At 53.7% G+C, this 12,517-nt stretch overlaps 1 protein-coding gene across 1 annotated transcript in view; it reads right to left on the reverse strand.

Moving 5' to 3' along the window:
• Nucleotides 1-12,517, reverse strand: part of RUNX3 (RUNX family transcription factor 3) — a 63,186-nt gene that overhangs the window by 18,446 nt on the left and 32,223 nt on the right. The window contains exons 2-4 of the mRNA XM_074380294.1: nucleotides 11,083-11,345; nucleotides 8,709-8,865; nucleotides 238-342 (exon numbers count right to left, since the gene is read on the reverse strand). Of these exons, the coding sequence (XP_074236395.1) occupies nucleotides 238-342; nucleotides 8,709-8,865; nucleotides 11,083-11,345 (525 nt within the window). The remainder of the gene's footprint in view (nucleotides 1-237; nucleotides 343-8,708; nucleotides 8,866-11,082; nucleotides 11,346-12,517) is intronic.

Consider the following 12,517-nt stretch of genomic DNA (forward strand, 5'->3'; position numbering starts at 1 on the left):
CCTTGACTCCCTCAGCAGTCCCCATGGACAGCTGTCCCCACTCCCAGCCTCCTCACTCGCCTCCCACAGTCTAGGGGCTAAAGCCCAGAGGGTTTAAGGTTTTCCAGCAGGCGCACAGTGTGTGGGGGACAGAGCCAAGGACTGCAACGCCCCAAGAGGGCTCCATCTCTCTGACCTAGCTGCCGTCCTTCCCCCGCTGGATCCTCCTCCCCCACGCAGGGGCTCGGTGGCACTTACGTCTGGGCTCCCGGGGTCCGTCCACGGTCACCTTGATGGCTCGGTGGTAGGTGGCCACTTGGGTGGGGTTGGTGAACACAGTGATAGTCAGAGTGAAACTCTTCCCTGGGGAGAGTGAGGGATAGAGGCAAGCGGTTGGCACCTGGAAACTTCCACAACACCCTGCTCTCCCACCTGTACCTACCCCTGGAAGCCCCTAACTTTCAAGAAGGGGTACTCTGTCTTCTTTGAACCTGGGTAGTGTGAAATTCAAGCTGCCAGGCTTGGCATTCAAGGCTCCTGGGGGGTCTGACACCAACTTTGCCACCCTCCACCCCTTGCCGTGGTGACCCTGGCTCATTTCTTCCCTGCTTCTTGGCCTTTCTGCTGCCTCTTCTATTCAGAAACACCATTTTGTGGCGGGGAGCAGGATGGGCATATTCTCTTTTCCGAAAGTAATTGTTGATCTTTGTAGAAAAATTCAAGAACATAGAAAATATAAACAAAGAAGAAAAAACCCTCCCACGGTTCCACTAGGCAGAGATAAACACCATTATCATTTGGGTGTTTTCTCTTCCAGTTCTTTTTGTATGGGTTTGTATATTTACACAGTAGCAGTGGTACTAAAATACGGATTTTCATACTGTCTTTCTTCTTCATTTAACATCACATCAGAAGCACTTTCCCACGTCATTAAAACTTCTCCATAAACTTCATTTTTAATGACTGTAAAATATTTCAACTCACGGAAGCCTCATCTTTTATTTATCTACCTCCTTACTCCCGGGTATTTACATGGTTGCTAATTTCTTATTGATGTGTGCAGCTGGAGCTGAAAAAGGACTGATTTGGGAGCTGTAGACATTTCTTCTGTAGACACAACTGCTATTTCCAGAATGCTTTTCTATTTTTAGATAGACATTTGGCTCCAAAGTCTCCATTCAAAATTCCTGAGAGGGGGAAAAAACTTTTAAAATACTATATATTTTTTTTTACCATTTAAAATAAAATGAAAGTGGCCTTCTATTTATAAACATCTTTGTCTGCATCTCTGCTTATTTCCTTAGAATAGATTCCAAGAAGCGGTGAGTGATTTCACGGCATCAGAGGCTTGGGACATATTATGGGCATGGATCCCTCTTGGAGTGAGATGACTCTCTGGAGAGACTGAGTCGTCACCCTCGCCTGTGAGGCTGCGTCACACCCCAGGGATGTGTCTATCAAGATGGAAGATCTTTTACACGCTCTTGATTTTGTTTGCCTTTTTTCTATTACTAGTGAGACTGAAACTTTTATATGATCATATCCATCATAATCCAACACTAATTATTGCTTCATGCTCTTTTACTTTCCTGTGAAGGTTTTAGTGCCTTTTAAAAATTGCTATACATGAAGCTTGTTAATACTTTCCATGCTGTATTTGTGGCCATCAGTTCCCCGGGTCACCAGCCTGCACAGTTCGCCTTCTCACGCTGGGCGGTTTTTCATTTTCACTTCTATTTCTCGTTCTCCTACCGTTTTATGTTTAGACTGGTTTCTCCGTGTAGAAAGCAGTTTATCAAGATTTACTTTCGACAGTGTTCTCTCTACTTTCTACAGTGAATTCTCTAACGTGTCTGGGAGTTTGCTGGTTGGCATGGTAAAGGATAAGGATTTTTCCTCAAAGGGCAATGCAGTCTTCCTACGGTCTTGGGAAGAGTTCTCCTCTCGCCCTATTCTGTTATGATCCACAGTCTCATGCCATACAAGATTAGTGGCCCGGAGTTGGGGGGGGGCGGGGTTTGCGGATCCCCCAAACTAGACTTTATCCCCCATCCCTGGCTCTGGATCCCACATACGGGCCTGGGAACTCCCTGTCGATAGGGCCAATGGTCTGGCACATGCCACCCGCACCCCAGGGCTGGCACAGGATGGCCACCGAGGGACCAAGGGAGGCTGCCCAAGCGCAGGAGTGATCACAATTTCAGTCAGAGGTTAGGGACAATTCAACTGTAATGTCTTCCTATCCCCCTCCGCCAACCCTCCGAGACGAGCAGGTAGGTTTCAACATCCGCACATTGCAGGTGGGAGATGAAGCTCAGGGTGGAGGCCAGGATCTCGCAGTTGTCTCTGCATGGCCAGGTACCTGCGGGCCAACTATCAAGTGAAAATTCCAGCCCCAGAGGCAGGAGAATCCAGAACAAAATTAAACCAGCTACGCTGCCAGGAGCCACGCCACAGAACGAGAGGTCCTCTGAGACACCAGGCGGAGTTTCAATCTCAAGACCCACTGACGTGTGGCTCCAACTGGGAAGCGAGGCGCTTCTCTGGAAGTCTCTTCCTAAGCCAGCCAGCACTTGCCCCTGGAGCCCCAGGTCAGAATAGTGCTCTCCCACTATCAGGTCACAGGGGCACTTTGCATGATTTCTAGAAGCAGAAAGTGCAGATGGTCTAGCAAAGTGCCCAGCAGATGCCTCAGGCTCCCTGCCTGACCCCTCCTACTGCCCGTCCTCACTCTGAGGTCATTTCTCTCCTGCACCCCTTCCTCCTCCAACCAGCTCAGTACTCTCCTGGGGTCCCTGAGCCTCTGACCCTGCCAGTGTTGTCCAGCACCTTCTTGGTTCTGACAGCCCAGAGCCCTAGGGGCCAGAATCCAGACACAGAAGACGAATGGGCCCCAGTGCCTTGCCACAGGGCCCCAGGCCCACAGCAGCAAGTGAAAGTTTACTAAACCGCTCCTTCAGGCCTCTCACCTTCTCAGTCAGGCCTTCCCTGGTCACTTTACCTAAAGTGGGCATTTTAAATTTTATTTAATTAATTAATTTATTTTTTTGAGACAGGGTCTCGCTCTTTCACCTAGGTTGGAGTGCAGTGGCATGATCATAGCTCACTGCAGTCTGGACCTCCCAGGCTCAAGCCACCCTCCTGTTTCAGCCTCCTGAGCAGCTAAGACAACAGGTGAGCACCACCATGCCTGGCTATTTGTTTTCTTTTTTTTTTTTTTTTTCCTTCTTTCCTTTTTCTTTTTTTGTAGAGACAAGGTTTTACTATGTGCCCAGGCTGGTCTTGAACTCCTAGGCTCAAGTGACCCTCCCGCCTTGGCCTCCCAAAGTGTTGGGATTACAAGCATGAGCCACTACACCTGGCAGGCATTTTTATCTTGGCTCTGTATAATTGAGTGAACCTGAGAACTGGGATAGGAAAACATTACAATTGTATTGTCCCTAACCTCTGACTGAAATTTAGCATCACTCTCAAGTATGAGCGTAGGCAACGAATCACAGAGGTATTATCAGCTGTACCTGTGACCTTGTCGCCAACAGACGTCACAGATACTTACATCTCACGTTACAGCTGCTGCAGGTTTCTCTAAATATCTTTTATGCTCGTCACAACTTCAAAACCACGGTCATCATTAAACCCAATGCTAGCTCTTATTTAATACATTGAGCAAAGCAGCATATTTACCACAATTTTGCCATGTTTTAATAGAACTGGTTTCCACTGTAATACTTTGGATTTGATTTTATATCTTAAAAAAATCCTTATCCTGAGAAAGGTGTGTGGGTTTCTTCATCAGATAGCAAAGGGGCCCATGGGGTTAAAAAAAAAAAAAAAGACGAAACAACAACAACAACAACAACAAAACAAAAAGGCGAAGCAGCTCAGTCTGAAGTATCACAGGCCTCCCACTCCCTTTCTCTATTCCCTGCACCTGCTAGAATTTTCCCACGATGCGTATTGCTTTTAATAATCCATCTACTCATTTTGTTTCCTTCCACTCGATTATAAACTCCCCAGGGGCCGACGTTTTTGTCTTGTTCATGCTGTGTCTCCAGCCCTTAGGATGGCATCTGGCACACAGTAGGTACTCAACAACATTTGTAAAATAAATTAAGGGCAGAGATAATGGCTCTCATTTTGCAGATGAGAAAACTGAGGCTCAAAGAGGAGCAGTGAGTTGAGCAGGTCACACAGTATCCAGGCAGGACTCCGAAAAGTTAGAATGTGCCAGAGCCTGCCCCTCCACACAGGTACTAAGGTCCTGCTCCTGAGCAGTGAGAAGCCCCCACCCCTACCAGGTAGTAAACCACATGCCACCCCTGAGGTCACCAGCACTCCTCAGTGGCTTCCACCAGCTTCTGAGCCTGTCCCCACCTGTCCCGGGTATAAAGGAGAAGTGTGGGGCCTGAGAGAAGGAGTGAGAGGACGGGGCAGGCATGGGGACCAGGACCACTGGAGACAGAGAGCCTGGGAACCAGGGCTGGGAGAAAGAGGTCTCCCTGAGTGCCCCTCAGCTCCCCTGGCCCTGCCCAGCTCTCTCTGCCTGGCAGCGGCAAACCCATGCATCTCTGTCTCTCAGCCTCTAGATATAACTCCATGCAGGAGCCCTGGGCGAATCTGCAGTCCGTCGGGAGCCCAGGAAGTGCAAACTCAGGCTCTCGGAGGGCTGGCCCTGGTTGCAGGGGAGAAGGCTCGGGCTGGGAAATGGGTTTCCTTTAGGGCTCCAGAAACTCATCCTGGACCCATCATTCAGCAGCGGGGTTGGCAGTGTGGCCTCAGGCAAGTTCTTGAGCCTCTCTGCCTGTGTTCCTATGTGTCTAAGGTGACCTCCCTCCCCACCAGAGCTGCATGGGCGGGGGAGGAGACATGTCTCAGTCTCAGGGGACCTCGGGATTTTCTCAACTTCAAGAAGATGATCAAGAAGCCATCCATCTCTCCCCCAACCAGCGGTTCCCCTCAGCCTGCACCAGCACACTGCACCCCGAATCTCTGTCCACACTGTTGCTTTTTAACCAGTTGATCACAGCTGTGGAGCTCATGTGCTTTTCATTTTCACCCAGGCCAGTGGCCGCCTGCTAGAGGGCATTTTGGGGATGTGTGGTGGCATGTGGTCAACGCAGTGCTGGGGTGTCACTGCCAGCATTAGGAGTGGGGTGTGTGTATGCGGAGGGGGACGCCAGTGCCCAGCACTGCCCAGGGCAGTGAAGATTCATTCTTCCTGGGAGGGTAAAACTTGCTCATAAAAGTTCTCTGGCTGGGCTTGGTGACTCACGCCTGTAATCCCAACACTTTGAGAGGCCAAGGCAGGAGGATCACTTGAGTCCAGGAGTTCAAGACCAGCCTGAGCAACACAGTGAACACCACCCCCATCTCTACAAAATATGATTTAAAAAAAATCAGTCGAGTGTGGCGGTGTCTGCCTATAGTCCCAGCCACTGAGGTGGGAGGACTGCTTGAGCCCAGGAGGTGGAGGCTGCAGTGATCGCACCACTGCACCCCAGCCCGGGTGACAGAGCACCTTGTCCCAACAAAAAGCAAAAGAAAAAAAAAAATTCTCTGAGTCATGAACCTAATTCGATTTTACATAAAACAAGGGATTTTTTTTGGCACTTTTAATATCTACTGAATTTTCCAGTAGGAAAGACAGTTTTTGTTGTTTTTTTTTTTTTTTTGAAATTTTGTTCGCAGCTTTGCCAAGAGTTGTTGACAACTTCAGAAAGTCCTGGTATTGGCAGCAAGGCCATGTTCAGACGGAGTCCTGCCACTCTGCCTGTTCCCTCTGCTGTGGGCTTCTGTGAGGACAGCATTCGTCCACCTCATGGAGTCCTCTGGCCCTAACATTTACATATTCAAATCAGTGTTTTATTATAAATTACTTTCCCTTTTTTCCTCCGTCATAGCTATGGAGTAACATAGTTTGCAACCGCCTGTAAATACATAGGTTACATTATTTACAAATTTCAATGTAAGGCTTGATACAAAATATGTATTGTAAGAAAGCCTCCTTCTGTCTGGTGGGGCAGGGGCCTCGGCAGTAATCACTGCAGGAGCAACGACCTGGATTTCTTCCCTTCCTTTTCTTGGTTCACACCTTCAGCCCTATCGTGAGCGCTCTGGGGTATTACTGGGTGGATGTCTTTCACGGAAAGCCATCTTCCTGGAATTCGGACAGAATACAGGACTAAGAATTGAGGAAACGAGCAGAGCTTTCCATCAGACTTCTCAGTTCTGGCAGAAGTCAGAGAGCCAGGCAAGGATTCTGGGTCCCAACCTCCAATCTTAACTCCCAGTGTCCCGACTCCTAGAGTGGCCCAGATTGTCACTGTCAACCACGGACTGTTCTCTCAGGTGGGAATTTCCCAGTCGGCAGGATGGGCACCGCAGATGTGTGTCTGCCTGCCAGCGGACCCGGCTCCCTCCTTCCTCCCTGCCAACCGCCTCCACCTCTCCCACTCAGCAGTTCATACCTTCTGGGTTTCCCCCACCCCCGCCCAAACCGCATGGTAATCAGAGAATCAGTGGCTGTCACCACTCAAAGGGACCTCAAAGTCCTCCTCCAGTCCCAAGCATTTGAAGTAACAAAATCTCTAACATGTATCCAGCTCTCAGTATATGCCAGCTGATACACTTGTATCAATTTCCCTAACCTTCCCCAAATCTCATGAGGTAAGTCCCATTATTATCCCCACCTCACAGATGAGGAAACCGAGGCACAGAGAGGTTAAGCCATTTGCCCAATGTCATCCACAAGTCATTAGCAGAGCTGGGACTCAAAGGCAGGGCGGCTGATACTAGAATGCAGGCTCCTAAAGACCTCAAGCCTTTGAAGACTGAACGCCTTAGCCAGAGTTCCTCAGACGTCGGAACTCCTCCTCAGAGCACTTCCTGCCTCCCAGGACCAGAGACTGGTTTCGGACCACTGAGAGAAGATGGATGAGAGAATGGTTTATAAACTCAGCCTCTGGCATCTCCCAGAGCCACAACCCCAGCCTCGGCCATGCCTGCTACAAGGACCAGCTCCCAGCCAAAGCCTTGGAAATCCATCTTCCTCCCTGCAGGCCCAGCGGGGGAGCACAAAGTCTGTGGGCGTGAAAACCACACACACACAAAATCATTCTCAGTGTGCAGAACAAGTGTGCCAGGCAAGGTCTCGGTAACTCAGAAAATCGTCGCCTCTTCTCTTTCTTTCTCACCCCCCAGGAGAGGGAGTGGGAAGGGGGAATCAAGTTCCCGATGACTTGCTGGGCTCCTGGATCCACAGCACCTTCCGCCCGCCTGCCTCGCAACCGACAGCAGCTATAGTGCCCCCAACACACACCTGAGCTAGCAGACCCAGCCACCGCCACGCAGTCAGCTGTCAGCCTTGCCTGCCACCAAGCAGGGACCAGTGACTCTCCTCTCAGGGCTGGGATTAAGTTGCAAAGGCTTCAAGATATTGGGGATGACAAAAGGGACTTGAAGACTAATTAGGAGCAGCAATGAAAGCTTAATTCATAAAAGCAAACATTTTCCATCCACCAACCTGCAACCAGTTAAGGGCACCGTTAGAAAGAAATCTGTGCGTGGGGAAGGGAGCCAACAGGAACAGGAAATGTTTGAAAGAATGTAAACTATTTCAGTTTCATAAAAAGTAACAAGTAAACAGTTATTACATGCAAATAATGTCCTGGTTTTAATTAATGCTGAAAAGTCAAAATATGGTTGACATTTGGATGTATACATTGAAAGGCAGGAGAGGGAGAAAATGGTGCCCAGATGCCCGTTTGTGAGCGGGGCTGGCAGCTCAGAGACAACTAGAACCTTGAGAAGGTCCTGTTTACTGGTGATGAAAAGCACAGTTCTGCTTCAGCCGCTTCAGTGTGGCGTTGGGGAGCAGAGGAAAACCAGCTTACTTCTTAACAAAGCTAGAGGTGGGCCTGGTGCTTAGGAAGGGCAACTCCCACTTCAGCCACTTCTCACAGGCAGGCTGGCCTTAAAGGGGCAGCGGACCCTCAGGCCTCCATTCCACGGGGGCAGGGCTTCTAGGACTTTCCCACTTAACTTTTCCAGGAGTTACGCGATGATGGGTTTCAGGTCGCAGAAGCCTCTCATTCAACAGCGCCCACCCCATCCCACCCTCCTTGTGCTGCCCAAGGTCGATCAGACAGACAGGATGGCACACCAGCCTTGGCTCTCGGGTAGGAGATGGCAGCCTTCGAGCTGTGCTTCCCAACATTCAGCTGTGTTAGCTTCCATTCCAGACCACCTAGGGCTCAAAGGCACTGGGAAGCTGCATCTGGGAGACCACAGCTGGGGAGCAAGAGCCTCCGAGTGTGGGCGAGATTCTGCCCCCTATGGAGAGAGTGGCTGGGGTGCTTGGGTGCTACAGACTAGGGACTCATCTTGCAACCCCCTTGCAGAAAGACCTTTAAGCTCCCTTTTGAGCTTGTGAATCCACAATCTCCTGCCAGCATCTTTTGTGAGCTCAGGGGTGTTTAAAGAGGAGTGGCATGAAAGGGTTCAGGAGTTGGTAAACCCTAGAAACTGGGAGAACATTGTCTTTTTCTGGCAAGAGACTATAACTTTCCTCACCTCCTCAAAGGGATCTGTAACATTCTACGGGATTACAGATCACTGTTTTAGACAAAGCTGTGTCTGGAGACCTGTTTTTTGGGATTCCAAGGCCCCTCTTTCAACCTCCTTCCCCGCTGCCCCTGCCCTTGCCAATGCTGAACCTCCCTCCCGCTTACCTCGCCCACTGCGTCCCACGAAGCGAAGGTCGTTGAACCTGGCCACCTGGTTCTTCATGACGGCCGAGGCGTTGCGTAGCTCCGCAGAGTAGTTCTCATCATTGCCTGCCATCACGGTCACTACCGTGCCATCCGGTACATCCCCCAGTGCCACCACCTGAGGACACAGCGTGGGGGATGCAGGGGGACAGCTTAGAAAGGAAGCGGGAGGCAAGGGAAAGGAGGGGAGGGGCCGGGCCGGGCAGCTCCCTTAGGTCCCAGGCGCACTGCGTATTTCTCCAATGCAGGGTGGAGAAGAGGCTTAAAAACAAAAAGGACCTTCCCCTAAATATCACGAAAACAAGAAGATGGAATCTCGAGCTTCCACACCAAAATCCCAGATCAACTGCTTAAACTTAGTCCCAAGAAATCATCCTTTCAGCGAAGTCTAAGCCGGAGCTGTGAATCAGCTCAGTCACTATGTGGGGAGCAGTTCCCCTGTTGTCTTCAGCTGCAGCAAAAGCGGAATCAACATGCCCCTAGCAACGAAGTCTCCAAGTAAAAAACAATATCAACGATATGGCTGGGCATGGCGGCTCAAACCTGTAATCTCAGCACTTTGGGAGGCCGAGGTGGGCAGATCACGAGGTCAAGAGATCGAGACCATCCTGGCCAACATGGTGAAACCCCGTCTCTACTAAAAATACAAAAAATTAGCTGGGTGTGGTGGCGCGTGCCGGCGCATGCCTGTAATCCCAGCTATTCAGGAGGCTGAAGCAGAATTGCTTGAACCCGGGAGGCAGAGGTTGCAGTGAGCCAAGATTGTGCCACTGCACTCCAGCCTGGCGACAGAGAGACTCTATCTCAAAAAAAAAAAAAAAAAAAAAAAAAAAAAAAAAAAAAAAAAAATCAACAATAACAACAGAGCTGCTATCCCCACTCAATTTACACAAGAGCTGTGCAGGGCATGAAATGTGGCCCTGAAATGTGGACCAGGCCCAGTTTATTGGCCTCTGCAGAGCCTAAATTCGTTATGCAGAGAAAATGCAGGATGCAAAACTCACTGGTGTTTTGAGAAGGGTCACCAGAAAACGCCTTTAAAGTGAGATGAGGGCTTTTGATGACAAAAGAACGCACCTGCTTGAAAATGCAGGATAGGGGTGGCGCTATCTCCCTAAACGCCATCCTCCCCCAGCCTCTCACCCCCAGGAGCACGGAGTGGCAGACTGCCTTTTGAAAATAGTCAGACTTTAAACACAGTGACAGCCATTTAAACGTGGATGCCGCGTGCAGGGACTCAAGATCCAGATGGTAAAAATTTCAAGGAGAAAAATGTTTGGGGTCTGATTAAAAAGGCCAGATTTCCTGTCAACATCCTGTCTTCTTTTAATTTCAAAGACTCCTTTTAAGCTCCAAGTGACAGTAAAACCTCCGATCTGACGATTCAAATCACATGGGCCTCCCCACATCCCGGGGAGATTTTCCCCACTGGTATTTTAAGATGTCACCTGGGAGACCTCAAAGAGCCACTCAACCTTTTTTTTCCCCCCTCCAATTTGGAGTCGTCTTAATGGGAGCAGGGACGGCCTCAGCTGCCAGCGGCCGCTGCTTCCAGCCACCTCGGGCAGCACCACCCCCAGCCGCCGGCCTTTCCTGCCCTGCCCTTTTCTCACGGCAGCTGCGAGAGGTTTAGGGGAAAACCGAGGCGTTTTCGTTTCATCTCGTTGCCCCCTTAAAAAAATGAAAATGAAACAGTCGCCTACTCCCTGGCATAAAGAAAAAGGTCCTCTGAATGGCTGGGGGCTGCCGGGGTGGGGGTGGGGGTCCCCCAATCTCAACCAGCCATTAGGGACGCAGAATATCCCCTAGCAAACGTCTGCCAGGCAGTGCCCCGATTCCGGCCTAGCGCCGTCCCATAAAATTTCAGAAGCCCTAGGTGGAGGGCGTGAGCAGGAAGCGTCTGTGAAGCGGCGCGAGAGGAGGGGTGCTGCCGGCGGAGGACAGGCCCTTTCACCCTCCGCACCCCACCCGCGGTGTCCTAACCCGGGTCTGGGGATCCTCTCCTCCGTTGCCCGCAGGGCTGTGTCTGAGCAATCCGGGTTAGGGCGCGGGAAACCCCATCCGCCCGTTTCCGCACCAACGTCTCTACGCAGAGCTGCCGATGGCCCAGGTGGAGCGGGGCAACCCCCTGAAAACGCATCTGTGCAGGGCGCATCCGAGACGCGACGCCGAGGTCCCCGAGCCGAGCGCGCAGCGAGGCCGACCCGGGTGCCCGGGTGTCGCCGCGGGGTCTCGGCCACCTCCCCTTCCCGCGGCTCCCAAGGCTCCGAACTACGCAGCTGGGACGCCCGGAGCCTCAGGGCCGGCGCCCTCCCGCCCCCGGCCCCGCACTCACCTTGAAGGCGACGGGCAGCGTCTTGTTGCAGCGCCAGTGCGAGGGCAGCACGGAGCAGAGGAAGTTGGGGCTGTCGGTGCGCACGAGCTCGCCCGGGTGGTCCGCCAGCACGTCCACCATCGAGCGCACCTCGGGTCGGGCGCGCCCGCCGGGCCCCACGGCCGCCTGCGCGCTCAGCGCGCCGCTGTTCTCGCCCATCTTGCCGCCGCCGCCGCAGGGGAAGGCCGTGGAGGGAGGTGTGAAGCGGCGGCTGGTGCTCGGGTCTACAGGAATACGCATAACAGCGGCCGTCAGGGCGCCGGGCGGGCGGCCGGCGCGGGCGCCTCCTCGGCCGCCGCTGCCGCGAGAAGCGGGAAAGCAGAAGCGGCGGGGCCCGGGGCCTCAGGGTGCGGGGGGCGGCGCCCGGCCAAGACCCGCCGGGACCCGCCCGCTGCGAGCCCTCGCCGCCCCGACGGCCGCCGGCAGCCCGCCCGCTAGTCCCGCATCCCCGGCGCGCCGCCCCGCGTGCTGCCGCCCCTCGCGGCTGTCCCGGCTGTCTGGGCCGCGGCGGGGCCCGCCCGGGACTGCGCCGCCGCCGCCTCCTCCCACCCCGAAGCCCGCCTGCGGCCGCCGCGACTCCGCGGCCGCAGCCCCAGAACAAATCCTCCAGAATCAAGTGGCGGGGCCCTGGCCGCCCGCGCGGGGTTACTACTCCCCGGGCCTGCGGGGCGGGGCGGGGCCGGCCCGAGCGACGCGTCGCGCAGCCAATCGGCGGAGCCCCCATCGCGGGCACTTCGGCTGCGTTAGCGGGGAGGAACGGGGCCTGCCGGAGGCCGCCCGCGGGAGGGGCGGGACGGGCGGGAGGGGCGGAAGGCCCCGCCCCGCGGAGGACGCTTCCGAACAGCAGCCCAGGGCCCCCGAGAGCGCTGGGAGCCCCGCGCCGACGCTAGAAATTTGCTTAGAACGTCCGGGTCCCACAGAAGTCGCCCTTGCAGCCCTTTCCCCGGGCGCCTCTCCCTGACGCGAGGGCGCAACCCCTTCGCTCCTCCTCCCCACGGGCCGCCGCCGGGCTTCCCCCGCTCTTGTTGCTTCGGGCTCGTGACTTCTGCACCCCTGGCTGGGGGCCGCGGGGGCCCAGGGCCGGTGACAGCGCAACCGGGAGCCGCCCCAAAGAGGTTACGCACCTCCCTGGTCCCGCAAATTATTCTGACCCAAGCTCTTCCACCCCAAACGGGATTTTGCGCGCCATCCACGCCCGGCCGGCGGGCTCTGCAGCTCCTGGCCCTGCGCGGCTTTGGTCCCAGCCTCGGTGGCCCCTGTGCCAAACCGGGGACAGACGGAAGGGAGTCTCCCAGGGACCCTGACTATCCTGGGGTCAGCAACCCCTTTCCCCTGTGCTCTCCCCTAAAAACAAGTTTCAGGATCTCGCAGGCCTCGCGGCGTCGTTCTTCGTTGT

This window comes from Saimiri boliviensis, chromosome 11 (genome assembly GCF_048565385.1).
Source record: "Saimiri boliviensis isolate mSaiBol1 chromosome 11, mSaiBol1.pri, whole genome shotgun sequence".
NCBI lineage: Eukaryota > Metazoa > Chordata > Mammalia > Primates > Cebidae > Saimiri > Saimiri boliviensis.